Source organism: Tachysurus fulvidraco, chromosome 14, assembly GCF_022655615.1.
Source record: "Tachysurus fulvidraco isolate hzauxx_2018 chromosome 14, HZAU_PFXX_2.0, whole genome shotgun sequence".
NCBI classification, from domain to species: Eukaryota; Metazoa; Chordata; class Actinopteri; order Siluriformes; family Bagridae; genus Tachysurus; species Tachysurus fulvidraco.
In genome coordinates, this window is record NC_062531.1 from 9,832,305 (window position 1) to 9,855,438 (window position 23,134).

General features: G+C 39.4%; 1 protein-coding gene across 6 annotated transcripts in view; it reads left to right on the forward strand.

The window, feature by feature from the left end:
- kazna (kazrin, periplakin interacting protein a) overlaps window positions 1–21,696 on the forward strand; it is a 46,756-nt gene extending 25,060 nt beyond the window's left edge. For 4 of the 6 annotated variants that reach the window (XM_047823126.1, XM_047823127.1, XM_047823131.1 and 1 more), the window contains 14 exons: window positions 3,275–3,466; window positions 7,346–7,482; window positions 9,392–9,562; window positions 9,987–10,070; window positions 11,557–11,731; window positions 12,007–12,203; window positions 12,833–12,956; window positions 15,925–16,130; window positions 18,939–19,057; window positions 19,296–19,527; window positions 19,603–19,704; window positions 20,025–20,191; window positions 20,953–21,079; window positions 21,302–21,696. In XM_047823126.1, the coding sequence (XP_047679082.1) occupies window positions 3,275–3,466; window positions 7,346–7,482; window positions 9,392–9,562; window positions 9,987–10,070; window positions 11,557–11,731; window positions 12,007–12,203; window positions 12,833–12,956; window positions 15,925–16,130; window positions 18,939–19,057; window positions 19,296–19,527; window positions 19,603–19,704; window positions 20,025–20,191; window positions 20,953–21,079; window positions 21,302–21,424 (2,156 nt within the window). In that variant the 3' untranslated portion in view covers window positions 21,425–21,696. The remainder of the gene's footprint in view (window positions 1–3,274; window positions 3,467–7,345; window positions 7,483–9,391; window positions 9,563–9,986; window positions 10,071–11,556; window positions 11,732–12,006; window positions 12,204–12,832; window positions 12,957–15,924; window positions 16,131–18,938; window positions 19,058–19,295; window positions 19,528–19,602; window positions 19,705–20,024; window positions 20,192–20,952; window positions 21,080–21,301) is intronic. The other 2 variants (XM_047823130.1, XM_047823129.1) reach the window with 2 other exon arrangements.
- The last annotated feature ends 1,438 nt before the right edge of the window (window positions 21,697–23,134 follow it).

The following is a 23,134-nucleotide window of genomic DNA, read 5'->3' on the forward strand; positions in this document are numbered from 1 at the left end:
CTAAGTTCCAACTTTTACAAGAGTTTTTTTTTTCTCCAGAATAATATTAAGAAACAAATACACATTACTGAATAACTGATTTGGATGATCACACACCATGTTTGACTGCCATTTTTGTGAGTTCTTACATTCACACAGATACAGCGCATGGAGTATTTCAGGGAGGTTCATGGGACATCACACTCTATAATTGCTGGCATTTAGAGGGAACTGATAGCATCGATGTTATTCTTTTTGTGCCTAATTTAAATGATTATTTTTATTTATACTGATAATTGCCCTAACACACTTCACTACATATGTCTTCATCCTTTGTCATGCAGCTATGTTAGCTAATTGTTGCAAACTTTGTTAAGGTTTTTTTTCTCTTCCTGATGGACGAATTTACTTTCTAACACATTTCTGTCATTTAGCAGACACCCTTATCCAGAGTGACTTACAATTTTATTTCAATTTATACAACTAAGCAATTGAGGGTTAAGGGCCTTGCAGTGGCATCATGGTGGATGGGATTCAAACTCATGACCTTCTGATAAGTAGTACAGCACCTAAACCACTAGGCTACCACATTCCTTATACCCACACAAACACTGCTTCACATGCTTTAAGGCACTTTCTTTAAGTTGTATACAGTAAATGGCCAAAAATATGTGAACACCTATATGAGTTTTTGGACAGCTGATTTCAAATCCATGGGTATTAACATGGACTTGGTCCCCCATTTCAGCTGTAACAGCCTCCACCCTTCTAGGAAGGCTTTCTGCAAGATTTTGGAGTGTGTGTTTGTGTGTGTGTGTGTGTGTGTGTGTGTGTGTGTGTGTGTGTGTGTGTGTGTGTGTGTGTGTGTGTGTGTGTGTGTGTGTGTGTGTGTGTGTGTTGAAATTTGGAAGAATTCAGACAAAAGAACATTTGTGAGGTCAGGCACTGATGTTGGATGAAATTTGGCCCACAATCAACGTTCCAGTTTGTTCCAAAGGTGTTCATTGGTGTTCATAAATTCAGAGCTCTGTGTAAGCCACAGGAGATCCTTGACACTAAAGGGAATAAATGTAATGCTATATGCATCGTAATGTAATGCTGTATACAAAGATATCCTATACGATTGTGTGGTTCCAACTTTGTGGCAAAAGTTTGGCGAACAAACACGAGTGTGATGGTCAGGTGTCCACCAACCTCTGCCATTATAATGTACTTTCACTTAAATCATTGTGCAGTTATTAACATGATGCCATTTTAGTCAGGATTGTCACTGCAGTGGAGTGGAATTAACTACTCATAAGTGGAAGAGAGACTGCTTCACGATACTTTACTGTTAGCATTATGATGTCAGGTAAGTAATGTTCTCCTGGCATCCACCAAACCCAGATTTATCCAACGAACTGCCAGATACTGAAGAATGATTCATCACTGCAGAGTTTCAACCAGTGTTCTACGGCAGTGTAGTTTTACACCACTCCAGCCGACACTTGGCACTGCGCACAGTGAGCTTAGACTCCTCTGCAGCTTCTCAGCCGTAGAAATAAACACATTACCTGACACTCCCAGTGCACAGTTCTTGTATTGATGTTGCTTCCAGAGGCAGATCTGTAGTGACTGATACAGAAGGTGATAGCAGAAATTCTTCAACACTCTGTGAATACGCTGTGTGAATTCGTACGGTCTGATGCTGTTGTTGCTCCTAGACATGTTAATAGCACTTACAGGTGACTGGGCATATTTTTTAGGGCAGAATTTTTTACAATGGCATCTTGTGACAATGCCATGATTAAAGCCACTGAGTTTGACCATTTCTACAGCCAGTGTTTATGGAGACAATGCTCCTAGCAGTAGATGTGGCTGAAAAACACGAGTTCAATAATAACATACATTTAGCCATAGAGTGTATCAGGAAAACAGAAATATACTACGACTTCTGACAGATTAAGTGATATTCACAGTTATGTGAAATGGATGTAGGGTCTGTTTTCCAATTATAAGGTGAATCATTTGACACCAGAATAAGTTTATTTATGTTTGTGTGTTTGTGAAAGCAGATAGGGCAACAAGTAACGGAACAATCACTATCTGAGAAATAATACTAGGATACAAGTCTGCAGATTAAAAAAATAATAATAAAGAATTTTTCTTTCTTTCTTTCTTTCTTTCTTTCTTTCTTTCTTTCTTTCTTTCTTTCTTTCTTTCTTTCTTTCTTTCTTTCTTTCTTTCTTTCTTTCTTTCTTTCTTTCTTTCTTTCTTTCTTTCTTTCTTTCTTTGCTTGCTGACTTGCGGGCAAGTCGTGGCCTAATGGTTAGAGAGTCTGATTTGTAATCCTAAGGTTGTGGGTTCGAGTCTCGGGTCTTGAGCAAGGCACCGAACCCCCCAACTGCGCCGCAGCATAAATGGCTGCCCACTGCTCTGAGTGTGTGTTCATAGTGTGTGTGCACTTTGGATGGGTCAAATGCAGAGAATGAATTCTGAGTATGGGTCACCGTACTTAGCCATATGTCACTTTCACTTACTTTTCTATATTTAGCGTATATTTTCTTTTTATCTCTTTTCAGAGGTTAAATACACACACACACACATACACACACATACACACACACATACACACGTGCGCTTGTAAGTGGAAGAATGCATTAGAAAGCAAAAGCAAGAGAGATAGATCAATAGTAAAATTCTCCTGAGCTAAATCACCAAGATGTCACTGAAGCAAAGAGCACTTCTCCGAAGCCTTTGTTAACATTCATACATGCAAGAAACGTCTTAACTTCAACTCTTAACCTTTAATCTTTCTGAAAGTTTTGTGCTATGAAAAATATGCCTTTAAAAGATTGTTTTGCATGAGGTGAGGGGAAAAAAGCTATCTATGTTGAAACGCGTTGAAATAACTGATGGTGTGCAGGGCAGCCCAAGATATTGTTAATGTATTCACACATTCCAGTTCTCAGCAGACTGAAGCAATTTGCATTAAGTAGCTGGCTTTCAGTAATCATTAGTCATAATCGCCATCTCTTTCATCTCTAAACAGCCATCACAAAAGCCTTTAATGGACCTTACACACACTCACACATGGTCAGTCTAGAGCCAAATCCAGAACACACCCCAGCACAGTGTTAAATAATCCTAACCCAGACCCTAATGTAATCAGCAGTGATGCTCTCTGACCAGCATTTAATTGCCATTTAATCGGTTCAAGGAACAAATAGGAGTTATGGAGTACAGTGCTATAAAGTTGACAGTACATCATCTTGAAATAGTATTGAGCTTGTAGTTTTATTCTTTCTGTGGGCAGTGCTACTGCGTGAGGAGGTGCTGGCTCTGCAGGAGGAGGTGGCTGAGCTGAAGCGGATGAAGGAGTTGCTGAATAAGGAGCTGGAGGAGTGTGGGGGTGGTTGTTCTGCTGAGCTGCTCTCTGCCGCTGAACTTCGAGTGCAGCTCTCCTACCGAGAGCGAGACCTGGACCGTGCCAGCGAGGCTCTACAGGGTGAGTCCACAATCAGTCCACAATCAGACTCGGCCAGGGATCCTCACACTAAATCCAAGCCAGTCTCCGAAGCTGTTTTCAGATCATTACTCTATCACATGAATACAAACAGTCACTTATTACAATAGATATATAGAACCTTTTCAGAAGAGCTTTGTGTTTACGGTACAGAATTGAACAGAGTTTTGGCTGTTCTGTCTCATTCGTGCATTGGATTTCTACCGGGTTTTCCAGTGTTGTTAAATTACAGGTTGGTTCCATGCAGAGGCATGGTACCTCATCCAGGGTCTAGCATTCCTGGTATAGACTTCTGATCCACCATGACCATGACCCTGATAAACTGTTTACTGAAAATGGACTAATGAATGATTTGCAAGCAAAAGGCAAAACTATACATGACACAGATTATCCAGTTTTTGTACATTTGATTTATAAATCTTTAATGCTGCTCTATTTCTTCTACATATCTTTTAACCAGGTCACTGCAAACATGACCATTTTACATCCTGCTCAAGACAATACACTGTAATTAACTCTGACCATAATCCCGACCCTATTACACCTTAGTAAACTGATTAAACAAAGCCACATCATGCAGTGACAAAGTTAGCAACATTTACACTGCCACCATGGCATCTCTGATGTTTGGCCCCTTTCTCTACAGGACACACCCAAAAACTACACAGGTTTTTTTTTTAAAACAGCAGCAGTCAGAACAAACATGACTACAATGAACCTGGTGGAAAAGCTATTCACTTAAAGGCACATTACATGAAAGGCATTTGCCTGGTAGCCTTTCCTTTCACTCCATGCCAAGTCTTGTGAATCGTCCTTCAGTCTTGTGAGGCAACAGAGAACTGTAGTCTGTTTGTTTTTTTTAAAAGGGGAATGCCGTTTATTATTAATGAATAATGCCGTTTATTAGTGGACACTTTTGACATTTGACCTCATTTTACTCCTTTATTTTGGTCTTGGCCAATTCCTTTTCACCAGACAGCTCTCACTTTTTATGCAGTGGCTAGTATCTGCTCCCTCTGAGACGCAGGAATCCAGACAACCCCGTCTTTTAAACCTTGTAGATTCTCATGATTGGCAAGTGTCACTCAGATTAAGAGGGAAGAGAGAATCCTATCCCTCCTTTATTCTCCCATCCATTTAACTTTCTCCTATTCTTAAACAGCTACCGACCGGCGAGGCTGAAGTCTAGCACATGCTTCCTTCATGGATACATGAAACCAGACAGCTGCATTTTTTCCTATTCATGCAGCGTAACACAGTTAGGCAAATGCTAGGGTTTATTTATTAGTTGTTTTAGATTGCATTGTTAGCTTCTAACTAGCTACTTATTGCTTTTGCTGACTTTTGTTTAATTATGCACTGTTTTTTCCCAATCTTTCTCTCTCTCTCTCTCTCTCTCTCTCTCTCTCTCTCTCTCTCTCTCTCTCTCTCTCTCTCTCTCTCTCTCTCTCTCTTTCTGTATAATCTGTACTTCAATATTGGACTTTTGTCTTTTTCTTTACTATAAAGAAAAAAATACACAACTAGTTCCAGTTCACTGATCTGATTAGAGGTTCGAGAAAGCTGATCATTAATATTACAGCACTGGTACACTGCGCTGTTTATATCAAATAAATATTCATTTTTTAGCAATAGATCATTACATCACAACCTTTACTACACTTACTACAATCTGTCCTTCAGTGTGCACTATCCAGCTGTGGCTTCCTTTGGATGTGTTTGTCCATATTGTGTCTGAAATATCAGTTACTCGATTTTAAATTCTTGTTTATAAAACCGTCGTTGCAGCCTTTTGCCGAAAGCCAAATCAGAGACATGCGGATGTGCTTAAATACTCTAAAGTGTCTTAGCACTAGGGAGTCACTCTCACATTCTATCTAGCACGGATAAAGATCACAGGCTTGTGCCATCCCTCTGAACATAATATCTGTCTCATTTAAAAAAAATCATAGCCTTGACCTCACTCATCCATATCATTATTTATACATAAGAGAAAAAAAGCTTTAAAGAATACTTTATTAAGCTGCATTTGGAAACGGATGAATGGCTATGGTTACATTCATCCAGTAGAATGTTGTGCGTGTTGTCTCCACTTTTATCTGTGTATCAGTGTGTTGCTCTGCAGCTTTCATTTCCCACGTTGCTTGCATGCAGGAGTTCATTTCCGCTCACTAGTATAAATAAAGCAATGTTCCGTTCTCATAATGAGTCATTTGCTCTCTCTCCTCCCGGCCTGTCAAATCAGTGACGCTTTGGTGTTGTTTGTTTAGTTATTTTGTGTTTTTCTCTGGCTGGTTGCGGCTGGTAAAATCCAGTGTTCTGGAATGATTCCTTTATTTTTTGTCTTTAAACTTTGTTTTGAGGAGAGAGAAAAAAAGCAAAGACCTACTCAAATCCCTCTTAGAAATGAGCCTTGGTTCCTAGACACATGCATTGACTTTCTGATGACCATTTGTAATTAGTTTTTAATTAATTTTAGTGCTTTTAATTAATATATTAGAATACGCTGTCCTTTATTCATGACATAAACAAACAGAACACACACACACACACACACACACATATATATATATGTGTGTGTGCCTGTGTGCCTGTGTGTTTGTGTGTGTGTGTGTGGTTCGTGTGTGTGTGTGTGTGTGTGTGTGTGTGTGTGTGTGTGTGTGTGTGTGTGTATGTATGTATGTATGTATGTATGTATGTATGTATGTATGTATGTATGTATAAAATATTTACAATGAAAAGAGTGTTTCACTTGTATCTGAAAGCTGATCAGATGGTCAGGGCTAACCCATGCCTCCACTTCTTCCGTCAGGTGCTTGTGTGTGTGTGTGTGTGTGTGAGAGAGAGAGAGAGAGAGAGAGAGAGAGAGAGAAGGTCTTTGTAGAATTTTGGCTAGCATTTCACTTCTACATAATGAGTCTTTATTTGGGAAAAGCAGACAGATTGTCCAAAGTAAAAGTTGCACATAATTTGCAAGTCAGATTAGCTATAACCTCACTAACTATACGCTATAAACCAGAGAGATAGAGATTTAAAAAAAACATACAGTGCTGAGGTGTTTTTTGTTTTTTTTATTCAAGGTACACCTAAACCCAAAACATGCTAAAGTTTTTTTTTGCAGTTGAATTTGTTTTTCTATATTGACACAGACTGTGTCAGCATTTCTGTAAACAAACTGATTCCTGTAGCCTTGCTCAGGAGATCCGTTAAAGGGAATCTCCCTCTGAAATACAGCGAAGATGGTTATATTAAAATATTTCTGACATGCTAAGCGATTCAGCTGATATTTCGGTGAGAAGTTATGGTGGTTATGCGACATGCCGATGTCACAGGAAGCTATTGCTGGTGCAGTTACAACGGCGTTTAATAGAAGAACATTTATCCTTCTTTTCAACAGATAACAGTCAGGATTTCCGAGACACAAAAGAATAAGAGCTTCTTTTCTCACTCATGCTGTTCGAGCCACAGTGTTATTGATGGTGCTATTAGTGTGAAAGGTGAATCTTTGGAACCTGATCTGTTTGAGTGGAGTGTACAGATGAGGAGGTTAAGGGCACTGGACAGACTAAAGGACTAAAACCCTGCTGACAGGTCGATGGGCTTAACACGACTCATATATATCTGTGACAAATGCGAGCTAATTTACTAGCAGATCGATCGTCTGCTAGCATAGAAATGCTAGACTGTTTAAAACGGCATGATGGACTGGTGTGTTGCAAAAAATCCCATGCGGATGTTCATTTGTTTTTAATGTGTAGGATAAAGGTGCAGAGATGTTTTTATGCACCTTTTCACTATGTTATAGGCATAGCAATATGTTAAACAATTACCTCTCAGTCATACTCTTTTTCTCATACTCAGCGATGAAGGCGGACCGGAAGCGTTTGAAGATGGAGAAAGCCGAGCTGGTGAATCAGATGCAGCAGCTGTATGCAACGCTGGAGAGCCGGGAAGAACAGCTCCGAGACTTCATCCGCAATTACGAGCAGCACCGCAAAGTAACACACACACATTCATTAACATAAATCAATATCTTGACTCAGTGTTGCACTATGAGGCGTATCGTAATGTCAGAAATACAATCGCAACCAATTCTTAGCTGTGATGGAAAACAGCAACAGGTAATTGTACACACCAGTCATGTCGACTCTGAACTGTTTGAGGCGTCACCTGTCCTCATTTTCGAAAGGCTACGTGGTGTGAGGAAGGTTGGATGAACTGCATTGAATTACATGGACATGACTGGAATTTTCTATCCACAAAGCTCATTCATGTGTTAGATCAGTGTGGATTCAGTGCAAGACAAGGAGTTGGAACCTTTGGGAGGTTTTATAAGAAAAGAAAATTGCTTTTTTAATTGTATTCATCAGTTCTTGTATCTAAAACCAGTAAAGGTGCACATTACTCCGGTTGAAGCGTGCACCAAACCGAGCCCAGTATCTGATGATTTCGAGAATCTGCCATTTAAACTGTTTGTCTTTCTGCTTTAAGTGCAGAAGTTCAAAGCGAATAAAAATAAGACTGTCTTGCTCATTTTAGCATGACTAATATTTTATTTCATCCCTGAAAAGTGTGTTTGTGTTTCCCTGAAAGTTTGTGTTTGTGTTTGTGTGTGTGTGTTTGTGTGTGTGTGTGTGTGTGTGTGTGTGTGTGTGTGTGTGTGTGTGTGTGTGTGTGTGTGTGTGTGTGTGTGTGTGTGTGTGTAAAGCTTCAATGACTCAATTAAGTGCCTACATACACGTACATGCACATAACGCAGTGGCGCAATCCATAAGCATTGGAACAGAAAGACTATACGCTGAAGAATTTGCGATTAAAAGATGGAGAAATGCATCCAGTCTAATTAGGAGGAACTTCATCATGTAGCCAGATTTTAAACCAAATGCGCAGCATTTCACCTTCTGAAGAGGAGACTGAAGAAAAAAACCCTCCAAAGCAAAGACCAGCTGAAAGAAGCTGTGGTACAAGCCTGGAAAAGCATCACAAAAGCAGAAACCAACAGTTTGTTGATGTCAAGTGAGTCAGAGCTGTAACGCTGTTATTGAAGCAAGGGATACAGAAATATTCAGTGCTTTTGATGCTTACTCGGTTGTTCCAATACTTTTAGAACATCACTGAAAACGAAATATACTGAAAATTTTGGTAGTCTGCCAGGAAAGGTGCCATGTTCTAAGTTCTTAACCCATCTGGATGTAAGGTTCAGGAAATAAAACCTTCATCTCTTGAGCTTAAACCATCTGTCTTCAGCGTGTAGCAATATGAATCTGTTCATTGCTACAAATCTGTCTCAACAGAAAGCAGTCTGCACCAGGATGGTTTTAAAATGTAAACCCTACCACCAAGTTTATGAAAGATATCCATTCTTAACAATTATGAAAACACAAACACACACCCACCCACCCACACACACACACACAAAGAATGTACGTGTTAAAATATTAACATGCTAAAATTTTGGATTAATAATAATGAATAATGAACGTAATTAATGTTTGCCAGCAGAGACCTGTGTGTCTCTCGTGAGCTTCAGACTCACTCTATTCAAAATTATGCCCATGCCTCTAGTCTCAACCAGATACCCTGCCAGATTTCTGACAAAAAAGTTTGTATTGACTAACAATGTTTGTATTCGTTTAGAACTCATTATCTGCACAATTCAAATGATGTATTTGTAATCGATTGCATCCCTAATGAGTTAATGGTTAATTTGCTATACTGATGAATTGACTGCCAACTCAGAGCTGTGTTTGTGTTTGTGTTTGTGTGTGTGTGTGTGTGTGTGTGTGTGTGTGTGTGTGTGTGTGTGTGTGTGTGTGTTTGTGTGTGTGTGTGTGTGTGTGTGTTTGTGTGTGTGTGTGTGTGTGTGGTGTGTGTGTGTGTGTGTGTGTGTGTGTGTGTGTGTTGCAGGAGAGTGAGGATGCAGTGAAAGTGTTGGCTAAAGAGAAGGACCTGCTGGAGAGAGAGAAGTGGGATCTGCGGCGTCAAACTAAAGAAGCCACCGAACTCGCGGTTGCACTAAGATCCGCACAGGAGCTGAAAGAGAACAGAATCAAAGAGCTGGAGGCAGAACTTTCTATGGTGAGGCACACACACACACACGGATAAATGATTTTAATTGACACACCACTTCATTCAGAACACACGCTATGTCTTGCTTTGTTATTTAGTTACCATTAAAATAATGATATGGTGGAATGCAACAAGGATCAATTTTGTATACAAACGCCAACCGTAAATTAAGGTTATAAAAAAAAAATCAGCAAGTGTTTTATTTATTCTTTCATTCGTATTCACTACACCGTGAGCCAAAAGAAACTCACAGGAAAATCCCACATGTCAAATCACAAAAATATGCATCACTGTAAATGAAAGTGTTTATGTTTAATGTGTTGCTGGATTAGTATGGGTGTGTGTATGTGTGTGTAGCTCTTAAGTACAGAGATCAGCATGTTTCGAGTTTTGAGTGCTGGTGTGAGTGTGTGTGTGTGTGCCTCTTTAACAGATGAGTAACTATGTGGCCCAGAAACTCGAGTGTCAGCTGTTTGTTCGAGCTCCCGAAAAGCCAGTCTCCCCCAGAAACATGTCGGTAAGACCAGCCAGGCCTGCCAGTCCAAGCAGAATCCCTCTCTGATTGGCCCGCAGTGACCCAACCCCCTCTGCTGTGTGTAGTTCTAAGTTAGCGAATCTGTGACCTGATTGGCTGCACGTCTGTTTTATAAACCCTTAAAATCCGCCAACATACAGTAGAACAAATCTGTTTCCTTTGTATTTGTTAATACGGTATGTGGCTGGAGGCATGTGGTTATTGTGTGTGTGTGTGTGTGTGTGTGTGTGTGTGTGTGTGTGTGTGTGTGTGTGTGTGTGTGTGTGTGTGTGTGTGTGTGTGTGTGTGCGCGTGTGTGTGATAGACATGTGTTCCTATCCAGATTCCTGCTGTACCTCACTATTACTATAATCTTCTCTTGCTTAAGACATACAGTACATTGTGGACAAACATGCAGTGTACAGAACATATTAGGTTTGTGAGAGCACCACAGCCTGTGTTTTACATCAAGGGTTTATCTAAACCATCATGGCATATTTCACATTAAATTTAATAAGAAGCAAGCAGTGAATTCAGCACTCTGTGTAGCTTTAATCCTTACTATCAATATAGACACAAAATGGCTAGGCGAACACAAGCGAGCGTGTCGGTATGCTCGGATCATTTCACCAGCAATGGGTGCGGTCAGTGCCGGTCCCAGCCTTCCTGAGGCGGTGCTTGGATATTTTGTTCTCACAGACACCACAACATACAAGCCATTTCATCTCTGTGTAGATAATGAGAAAAATCTAATAAAGTAATAACCGTCGCTCTTATAATGATTGGGCACATTCCATGGCTAGCTAAATAATAAAACACAACACGGGTCAACACAATGATTGGCATGGGTTTCTCTGTGCAGCCGTGTGGTTTGCAAATAATTAGGAGCGCAGTAGGAAATAGGAAAATTCATGACGACATGAAGATGGCACATGCCTTGTTTGTGTGTGTGTGTGTGTGTGTGTGTGTGTGTGTGTGTGTGTGTGTGTGTGTGTGTGTGTGTGTGTGTGTGTGTATGTGAGATTACAGGTGATGGCACTGGGAATCTCTGTATTTCTGTATGTATTTGTTTGATGCCTGCTGCCTGGCCTGACTGTAGACTGAAATGTTTAAAGTACAAGTGCAGTAAACACATCCAGTGATGAAATTCTTACACATTACCTAATTCAAAGCATCTGTGTGGTGCAAAACTGCATGGAGTTGGTAACATTTCTATTTTTTCACAAAGATTTAATAGTGTGAGTCTAGGAGTACATTGCACTTGTACTTTATGTCCTGGTGATGAAACTCAGTGGCAAAGTGGTTTATGTTTGGGTTTAATATTATGACTTTAAACTACATCCACGCATAACCACTTCTACACAAACACCTGCACCTAAACACACTGATGGGAGTGGTGGCACTCTGTGGATGGCTTCATGTTCTTTACAGACACCTGAACACTCCTCTGATAAAATACATTTGTTTGTGTGCGTGTGTTTTGTTGCAGGCTAAGCAGTCTTTGGCAACGCTCACTAAGGACGTTCCTAAGCGCCACTCTCTGGCCATGCCCACAGAGGCTGTCGTCAATGGCAACCAGGAGTGGGTGATGCATGCGGAGATGCCTCTTACTGCAGCCATCCGTCAGAGTCAACACAGCCTTTACCACACTCTCGACAGACATGGTACACACACACATATTGCAGTTAATAAAGCTCATGTCATACACTCGCTGTAACTGTCACACAGGAATATATATTGTAATGAGAAAATTAAAACACACAAAAGAATAAAAAATAAACTTCAAATGAAAACATAAAATCAAAATTTATTAAAAAACCTGTGTAAATTATAGTAAGTGAATATAAGCAGAATTCTCTTTTCTTCTCTCATAATCAACTGTGTGTGTGTGCGTGTGTGTGTGTGTGCGTGTGTGTGCCCGTGTGTGTGTGTTATTCAGTGTTAAAGGCCGTACCACAGTGTGTGTGTGATGTTGAAGGAGTGTGTGTGGCGCACGCCTCCGGCAGCCTCCGCCTCAGTCCCTGTCACTCACGGCAAACGTCGATGATGTCAGACGCCTCTGCAATGGAGGGCGAGCGTTCATCCACGCCGTCTGAGCTCAACTCCCCACGACACAGAACGCACTCTCTCTGCAACGTGAGAGCACACACACACACACACACAAACTCCCTCACTCACATCAAACACAGTCTCTATCAAACATCTGAACACACACTTGAACACTCGGAAACACGTTTTTTTATATTCTTCTCAATTCATCATTCTTTCTGTTGAATGACACGCTCTCTGTCACTACAAAAATAAAAATATGTAGAAAATATCTATAATAATAAAAAAAAATCTTTACTTACAGTCTGAATATTTTCATACAATGTTTTTTCCTGTTCGAGTTTAAATGACTTATTAAAGGTGAAGTGTTGCTAACAATAAAAAGTTCCTCAGTGTATTTAATTAATCAATTTAAAAGTCAGGAAAACATTTTTTTCATTTTTGTAATTATCAAATTGTTATTAATGTTATTATCTAATAATTTATTATTTTGAAATGCATATAAAGAAACATTTTCATCTCTTATTTACCCTCATACCAGTGCATTTACTCTTTCCATAACACCCTCAGGCATGTGAATATTAGAAAACATGACACATTGGTTTTGTTTATTTATCCATAGAAAAGTCCTGTAGGTAACCTGAACTCAACTGCTAAAAACTTGAATTTGGTTTAAAACATGCAATGAAAATATGAATATGTTTTGATTCCTGCAGTCTTTAGAAGATCTAGAGGACCAGAAAAGGAGAAAGAAGAAGGAGAAGATGGGTTTGAGCTCTCTGTCACGTGTGTTTGCCCGAGGAAAACAGAGGAAGTCTCTCGACCCTGGCCTTTTCGACGGTACCAACACACCTGAGTACTACATAGAGGAGGACGCTGACTGGTGATCCAGCCACACAGCCTCTCTGACCTCTGTGTGTCTGTGTGTGTTTGTGTGTGCAAGTGAGAGTGTCATTATGACCCTACGAGGTGTGTGTGTCTGTGTGTGTCCTTGCATTGCTGCTGACTACAAAAGCACAAGTTTAGAAGCACAAACTCGGATCAGACCTGCAGCACGCCTGCTCAACATCTCCTAACCTTTTCATCCTTCATCTACACTGAATCTTGCTCTACTTTCTCTGGAAACTTGAAAGGACCTGCTGGATTTGTAAATAACAAAGTGCATTGTAGTACATCCTGTGCTTGTAATCGTCTCGTCCGAAATGCGTTTCGTTTTAATTTAACCTTGTCTGCTGTGTGTGTGTGTGTGTGTGTGTGTGTGTGTGTGTGTGTGTGTGTGTGTGTGTGTGTGTGTGTGTGTGTGTGTGTGTGTGTGTGTGTGTCTTTGATCATGTTTGCTTTGTTTTCCTGCTCAGAAGTGGCAAGCAGATAAGATTCAGAGGCTCAGGTCTAGACCACGATCAGGTTTAGACCATGCACATCAACCTGGGCTGAGTTAATACACTCTCATTAATACACACACCAACAACACACATATGAATCATATCGAAATCTAAGAGTTTAGGTGTAATTCTGACACATCTCCGGGCCTACGTGATATCACATAATATGGAAATGTTTTGAAGCTGATTCTGTCTGCCTGCTTTTCCTACAGGAATGCTTTTAATAATCTGTCACACCGGATATGGCTTTCCCTTCAACACTGATCCATGACCAATTTGGAATGCTCAATTAATCATAAATCCTTGGGCTTGTTATTTTAGAATTTTTAATTTTATCAGATCCAGATCTGGCATAAGATCAGTGACTTAAGGAAAGCTTTCCTACTCCTCCTCCTCCTCCTCCTGCTCCTCCTTCTCCTCCTCCGACAAATGTATAAAGGGATGTCATGAAACCACAGCTGTCATTGCTCCTTGCAGATGAAATAGGATTGTGTGTATTTAACAAAGCCCAGATTTCCGACATATCATCCAAGGCTTATGACTCACTTCTTGCCTTTTTGTCTTTTTTTTTGTTTGTTTGTTTGTTTAAAAACATTCTTTTCATTCCATGGCTAAAACTTGATGTTGTGAAAATGTGAATACTGAATTAACTCTCGGTCAGGGAGTAACGTAGCTTTTAACAGTAAAGAAAACCTCTTCATGGATGTCTGGGATTGTGTGACTCATAGAAATCTAAATAGCATGGAAACAAATGTTAAAACTATTATAGAAGTAACTATTTTGAAATAAAACCAATGCCATAAATGGTAAAGGCTGAGGAGAATTGTGTGTGTGTGTGTGTGTGTGTGTGTGTGTGTGTGTGTGTGTGTGTGTGTGTGTGTGTGTGTGTGTGTGTGTGTGTGTATACTTTGATGTTAGAGCTTTAGGGCTGGGCAATATGACAATATAATACAGATTTCATTAAATCATTGTCATTATATGTTTTGATCATTTTTTTTAATCAATTTATTGATAATTACAAACTATATGGAAATTCCAAGAAGCTAATTTGATGTCTGTTATTTGTATTCTGGAGATGTAAATATCAACATCTTTTTTTTTTCTTTTTTTCCATATTCTCACACACTTTTTGGGGATGCAACATCACTCTTTTACTGTCAGTTTTTTTTATAAACCCTATATAGCAATGCCTTTAAATATTGGGTTTTGTTTTGTTTTATTGCCCACCCCTTGTTCTTTCCATTTTTTGGGAGTTAGCCTTACTAACAATACATTTTAGCCCTCTAAATGCATCTAATACTTGCACTGATGTACTAAGTGATAGTCATGCTTTGTAAATGTTGTTTATGTGTCTGCTAAAGCATAAGTGTGTGTGTGTGTGGTACCTGTTTGGGATACTAACATCCTAGAATGCACAATGAAGCACAATTTTACCTTGAGGTATAATCCCAGAAGCTATAATAATAATAATAATAATAATAATAATAATAATAATAATAATAATAAAAATAGTGAAACAAGAATATGATACCATTCAGCGTAGAATTCAAGAAGATGAAGAGTAAATATAATAATAGGGTTCCCTGGTTCATTTATATTTATTTGTCATGATGTTTTCTGCTTACTCAGGTCTCTGGAGCATTCATGTCTTGAGGATAAGCAGAGCTGAGGGAGGGAATATGGTTCTGTGCATTAGGTCACTTTGAATATCTTTGTGCGCTGACATCACCTTAGCCTTTAGAGAGGGTTCGAGACTAGAACTGAGGAAATGATCACAATGTACCGCCATCTACTGGTACTAGTCTGTATTGCAATCCTCTGTGATAAAATTAGCTCCAAATAATCAAATTAAACACATCCCAAAAATTGCAATATCAGCATATTCCATGTGTATATGTGTGTGGGGTTTTGCTTTAACATCTTAACCATAAGAGTGTTACATGTGACACCTTGTCTTATCCTGCAGTGTCTAATAATGTCAGTACTCTAAGGGTTTTAAGATTGTGACACTCCATGTCCATCTGGCTGATCTGAAATTCTGTTTATTAACCATATGCCTGCTAGCTCTGATCCCTCATTGAGTTTGTAATTCAGGGTGCCCAGTCTTATACGGTATGGGGCGGTGAGAGAGAGAAGCTTGACTCATTAAACAGGTGAAGTCAGGTGTGGTTCCTCTGGGCCCTTTGCGGATAAGAAAGCACTCATTTATCATTTATAATGGTTTCTGGCTCTAAATAATGTTCTGCTGCTCAAAAATACTTACATTTGTCTCAATTCTCTCTTGCCTTCTCTGCCTTCTTAAGCGAGTCCTTATAAAGTATCTTTATAATTACACGATTCAGTACAAGTGTGAGCAGGCAGATTAACCTAAAAAAAAAAGGCTTTTGCATACAGCCCTGCCTTTTTCCCCTCATCCACTGATTCAGACTCGGATAGCATGTCCAGCCCGGGCCGTCTGAGTGCGAGCCTGTCGGACGGTGAGGAGCAGCTTGACAAACTGCAGCAGGTGGAGCTGGCGCGGACGGTGCCCATGTCCCGGTGGCGAGCTGGCACTGTTCATGCCTGGCTCGAGGTCATCATGGCCATGCCTATGTACAGCCGTGCTTGTACAGACAACATCAAGAGTGGCAAGGTCAGAAAATATTAGACACAGCAATAGTATGCATATTAGATACACTGTAAAATATGATACCTGATAACCTGGTCATTGAAATACAGATATTATTTTATACAATATGTTATTCCTATATATACATATATATAGGAATAACATTATATATATATAATGTATATAATATATATACACACACTGTGGAAAAATAGATACATTTATACAGTAGACACATGCAATACTATATTAGAATATCATTTAGAATATTTACTATTCTTTTAACCAACTTCATTTCTGTTGAAATGCAAACAGTATCCTGTTTGAGGCCACTAAAGAAAATGCTTCTATTCTGCAAGTTTTATAAATTTACTGCAAAATGTTAATTCATTACAAATGATATTATCAGCAACGCACGCCACAAGTTTATCTAGAAGCTTTTTTTTTTAAATTGGACACTCATATATAGATTACAGCACACTGAAATGATTTCACATACCCCAGCTTGTTAGGAAGTTGGGGTCAAAGCATATGTTCAGCCATGATACAGCATCCCTGGAGGAGATAGGGTTAATAGCCTTACTAAAGAGTCCAACAGTGTGGACTTGATGGTGCTGGGGTTTGAATCCCAACTTTCCAGTCAACAACTCTGAGCCTTATTTTTTGAGCCACCACTGCTTCAGACCAGTATGAATGATGTTAGATCAAAACCGTGGGAGTTGTGACTGAAGAAGTTTTTCAAGGGAAGGGAAAAATCTTACGGAAAGTTGAAAGTAGTTAAAAATGTGCTTACAATTAAATTCAAATCACATCCCATGCTCTCGTTGCAAATTATCAAATTACATTTCCAGCTTCAGTACAATAAATATTCAAATTAATATATCTTTTTGTCAAATTTTCAAATTATGTACCAGTTTTATAAAGCACACTCTGTAGATGAGTTCAAGCAGCTCAGCTGAATTTGCTGATTCTGAAGCAATTTGTTGTTTTAACTAAGGATGAAGGTGTCAGCCATGGATCTGAGTACTTCCGTCCTGTTCAGCCCCAACTACAGTTAGCCTCTTAGTGGTGGCACACACTGCTGATCTGACTCTAAATTAGCTACATTACATTGGGTAGTGATGTGCAACCAGAGGCTATGAAAGCACTCCTTTGAATGAGTAGGATTAAAAAACAGATAAATCTTCATGAAAATGAAAATAGTCTTGTGTAGATGGATGAATTGACTTCATCTAGTATTTAATATTTTCAGACCATTTTTTTTACACTGTGCTTAACCTCAAATTATTGTCATCCTAAATGCTGCTCTCGACTCCAGGCACAGGAACGTTTCCTACTTGAAATTTAGGAGCAACACTTTTTACACTGGGTTATGAAAACCTACTCCAGAGAAGGGTTAGCACTGCTTTTTGATGCTTAGCTACAGTAGATGCTTACGAATCAAAAATTGAGCAGGTCATGCCTCATACAGTATCTTGTGCTTTGTACAGTCAAGGATTATTTACCTAGTGCCATTTTTTGCCACTGATACAGAGACGTTATTTAAGCCGCCGTATTTATACAATAATGGTTGTTGACGATGGAAATATGCAAATGAGAGCGTTAAGCCAGGGTTTAGGAATGTACAGTGTTAAGTCAGATAATGAATAGCCAGGATTAATAGTTAACTCTGGGTTAAGTATGAGCAGTGTAAATGTTTACTCTGGGTTTACAATGACCCTATGATTAACATGTATTAAAAGCACTTTAGGATAATTTCTCTTTAACATCACTAGTTTCATATTATAGTGCAAAAAGTGTGTTTTAAGCAGATCAGTGTTTTTCCCAGTTGCCTTTGAGAAGACATTATTATAAGGCCTGGTATTTAAAATGACCAATAGCACCTTTAATTTTTGAGGAAAAAACATCTGGTGTTTTGCGAAATAGAGGAAATTTTACTTTACATTTTGCAGTAATCTTTTGAGATGCTAATTGTGCAAGGAAGGCAGTTTGTCTGCATCCTGATCTTCAATACGTCTCATATCAAGCCATTATCTTCATTATCAACATCAGCACACCTTAGGATAAAAGTATGGCACCATATGGTGCACCTGGTCCTATATAATGACCCCATATTTCTTTACCTTTAAATGACAAATCACAGCACTTACCAGACTGGTTAACTCCCACAGCAGGTTTATACATGACGTTAGGAACCCAGCATGAGAGCAACATAACAACAGGTTTTCTGGACATATCTTTAAAAGCATATTTTGGTTTTCTCCATATATAATTGTGGAACAGGGTTGAAAAGGAACTCATCAGATGATGACACTTTTCAGGGCTTGCACTTCTCAGGGCTTGGTTATGGTTAACAGTGAGCCTTTTGCTGTTTGGGTTATTGCTGATTGCCATAGATTTGTTCTCTCGTGATGTCCGTGAAGGTTTTCTTTGATAAATTAACTTGGGTAAACTTGGGCCTTGAGCTACATCTACTCATCCTCCAATAGCCAATTTTAGTCTGAGGCTGAAAATTGCTAGCAAACCTATTATTTGACACAATATAAAAGCCTAGTGCTAGCTAACTAGCAAGCACATCAGCAAACATCAATAATTACTTCTAAACTGTGTAGTCAATGCTATTTTTACTTGTTTGCAAATTCTGTTAAAATAATATTTTTTTTGCCAGATTGTACCACATTTTTTGTGTTTGTTAGTTTCTGTGTGCTGCTTTAAACAAACGTATGGCTCTTTGACATGTACTGCTAATCAAAATTAAATTTGATTATATTCATAGGTGTAGATGTAGCTATATAGTAAGCATAATATCGGTCACTCTTATGTATTTGTTAGGTGATGTTAGCCTTAACTGACACAGATCTGGAAGCTGGTTTGGGGATCAGCAACTCTATGCATCGCAGAAAACTGCTTCTGGCCATAGAGGATTACAGACAGGCTGAGCTGGGACATGGGTGAGACACACAGTCAACTAATTCCATGCTTTGCTCTGCACACATTATCGCTAGGCTGGTGAGTGACAAAAGAAGACAAAACCAAACAGCAAAGTAATTAAACAGCAGTGTAAACAGTCTGGCCTCAATAGTATCTACTGTGCACATAAACGTTGCTATAGAAACCAATCACCTATATTTCTAATCTGTGTATTGCAACCAGTCAAATTAATCTGTTTTTGACTGTGTGTACTGTAAGACTGTCGTATGCTGCGGATCTTGACCACCACTGGGTGGCGCAGGCATGGCTAAATGACGTAGGTCTGCCGCAGTATTCCCAGTTCTTCCACACACACTTGGTCGATGGACGCCTTCTGAGTACGCTCACACGAGCCGACCTGGAAAGGCACCTGCATGTGTCCAAAAAAGCCCATCAGACAAGTCTGCTGCTGGGAATCCAGCTCCTACACATTCTTAACTTTAACAAAGAGGTAAAGCATATGCAAGCATGCATGCATATACAAATGTATCACTAATAACCTTATTATATAATACTTTTTCCAAAGCTTCTGCAAGCAAGGCGAGCAGACTGTGAGACCCAGAACTCTGACCCTCTGGTCTGGTCTTGCCAGCGCATTATTAAATGGCTCAGAGACATCGACCTGAAGGTACACACTTACACACACTCTCACACTTACACACACACTTACACACACACACACACACACACACACACACACACACACACACACACTTAGAGAGGAATACTGATTGAGGAAATAAAATTGCTAGTGAATAATGTAAATACAAACTGATTGAGATCAAATATATGCTGTGTGTTTATTTTTGAGGTCCAAACCTAATTACATTATATACCTTCTTAGAAAGAAATAAAACAGCAAATGGAATAAAAAAAGTGATCGCAAATGAAGACGTACGGTTACAGAGTGAAAGTTACAGTGCTGTCATTTTGTGCGTGTTGTTTCAGGAGTTTGCTGGCAGCCTACAGAACAGTGGTATTCATGGTGCTGTCATTGTGCTTGATCCTTCATTTAACACAGACTCCATGGCAACAGCGTTAGGTATCTCTGCAAGCAAGCACATGGTCCGTCAGCATCTAAGTGAAGAAATGAAGGCCCTACTTGCTACTGCAAGGTGAAAGAGAGGGAGAGAGATTTTCTTATCTTATAAAAACATATGGCTCCAGTCAAAACTGCATGGAAGAGTAATAAATATGCCACTACATGTAATAATAGGGTAACCTGAATACATTAAAGTATTCTGAATTCAAAACCAAGTCAGGTCGTGAATCTGTTAGCTTTTACTTAAGCTACAGTACATCCAAGTTAAGTCTTGAATGTGGTCCAAGTAGACACAGGGAACCTGGCCACCTTAATGAATTACAAGAGGGATTTGTGGTGGTTTGTGCACCTTACAATGATGCACCCTGGTCTACTGCTGTCAGGAACGTCCCACCAAACAGAGACCCTTGGGTAGACCCAGAACCCGCCGGAGAGATTATATTTCACCCTTGGCTTGGGATAGTCTGGTGAACCATCAGAAGAAGAAGCTGGAATTTGTAAACTGACCTTCTCAGCCTGTTGCCTCTATGAGCCCAAACAGGAAGAATAGAAGAGTACACAACATAGATTATGTACCATTACATAATGTTGATTGATTAGTTATTTACATATCAGTGCATGCAACATCCTGAAGGTTTTCAAGCTCAAATCAAACTCCAAAATTTATCAAGTGGAAGTCATAGACAGGCAATCATAGACAGGCAAGTCCAAGTCAAACCCACAACTATGGCTTTTAAGTGTAGAATAAGAGGAATTACTGGTCAGTATAGTAGTATGCAGTGCCATATAACTTGTTTTATAGTAGCTTTAAATGCTGTCATTGTACCTGTGCAGACTAGATGTTGAGCAAGAAGTTGAGACCATGGGAATTCCACCCACTATGTCCCGTCAGAGCTCTCTGGGACGCTCGACGATAAGCCACCATGATGGTCAACACTCCTTCAGACAACTCAAACTCAGGGTGAGACATTTATTTCTTCACTATATTTAGGAACAAAAGTTAGCAATGACTATAAAGAACATACATTTGAATTATTTTTCAAATTGCAACCTAACACAGACCTCTCGTGGTCTATGAATTTTATTTTTATATTTTTGCTTGAGATCACATTTAAGAGGTTGCGTGAGCAAGTGAGTCATAATGGAAATATGTGAATAATTCAAGTCACACACCTTCTTTCAGCCAGAAGTAAGTTTCAATATGAAGAGTCACATTGGAGCCACATCTCTAAATGCTAGCAGTGAGGACGTCAGACCCCAGCCAGAAAACAGTCCAGCCAGAAAACCCTCTGCTGCTGACCTCTAATCCTAGCTCTATAATTCTGAGACATGGTCCAAAGCCATAATGAGACCCATCTCAAGGTTTTAAGCTGTAATCAAATGTTGTTGATGACAAAACAGAGATTTATCTGAATTTATACTTGTCAGTTGCAACCTTTCCTCTGGACATTTTTTATGAAAATGTTATTAACTGTTTTGTAACACTAGTGCTGAGGTTTGTTTTGTATTGTTAAATTCATAAAGTCGCATAAATAAATGTGGAGCTTTGTAAATAGCATGAAAGAATTGCAAAATTTACCATGTGTCTAATGTTGTGGAAATACGCTTGATTACACCTAACTTTGCTCTGTTCTATTAATTTATTTTCTATTCCAAATAACAGCCAATAATATCCAGGTAATTGGCTATGACTCACCCAGTTCTGCAGATGAAGGCTAAGCCTTGTCTTAGACTTAAAACACTAATAAAAAAGAGACCCTGTAGAAAATATAAATTAGTCCAGGTCTAGACTTAACCGATGGATTCAAAACCAAGACTGCATTGTCCTGTATAGACGTGTCTCACCCTACATGGACTCTGGATAATCTACCAACAACACTGAATCTAAACCTGGGAAAAACCTCCCATTATCTCTAACCTCCATGACTAATAATTTAATTCTCTCAAACAGCAAAGACACACTTTTCTGTGATTTTGCCCTTAGGTAATAAAATCCACATTTTTTTTTCTTTTCTTTTTTTAATCTATATGGTTGGTATTAACCATTGAGGACATTCCAATAACTGTCCACAACAAATAACCATTGATGAAAATATAACAAGGTCCGTCTGTCCTATAATCTCACCATGGAGTTTAAATAGTACTTTAGAGTGTACTATATAGTACATAATAACTTGCCTGCACACTGACATCATGAAGGCTGGTTAAACATCGCAAGATACTCTTGGAAAAACATTTAAAAGTAAATATTTTAAATTATGTGTATTGGGGGGGGGGGCACGGTGGCTTAGTGGTTAGCACGTTCGCCTCACACCTCCAGGGTTGGGGGTTCGTTTCCCGCCTCCGCCTTGTGTGTGTGGAGTTTGCATGTTCTCCCCGTGCCTCGGGGGTTTCCTTCGGGTACTCCGGTTTCCTCCCCCGGTCCAAAGACATGCATGGTAGGTTGATTGGCATCTCTGGAAAATTGTCCGTAGTGTGTGAGTGAATGAGAGAGTGTGTGAGTGAGTGAATGAGAGTGTGTGTGTGTGCCCTGCGATGGGTTGGCACTCCGTCCAGGGTGTATCCTGCCTTGATGCCCAATGATGCCTGAGATAGGCACAGGCTCCCCGTGACGAGGTAGTAAATAAAAGTGGTAGAAAATGAATGAAAGAATGAATGTATTAATAGACTCCAGTGGCGTATTTGGAGATTATGAATGTATGTATCACAGGTGTCGGGTATCACGTGAATGTGTTTGTGTATCACAGGTGTACAATGAAACATTGCTCACTAATGTCAGTCACAAAGGTCAATATCACAATAAAGAACAATTTCATATGCATCATCAGTGTCATTTGGTAGTAGAAAGAAAGAAAGAAAGAAAGAAAGAAAGAAAGAAAGAAACCAATGAGTTAGGCAAAGGGTGCCATCCTTGTTGCCTCCACAGCTCAGCTTTGACTTCAAATCACATCTCGGATGTTTATTACTCCTTTACAATTCATTACGTCTATGCAATTAATGCAGCCAAATTCATGTA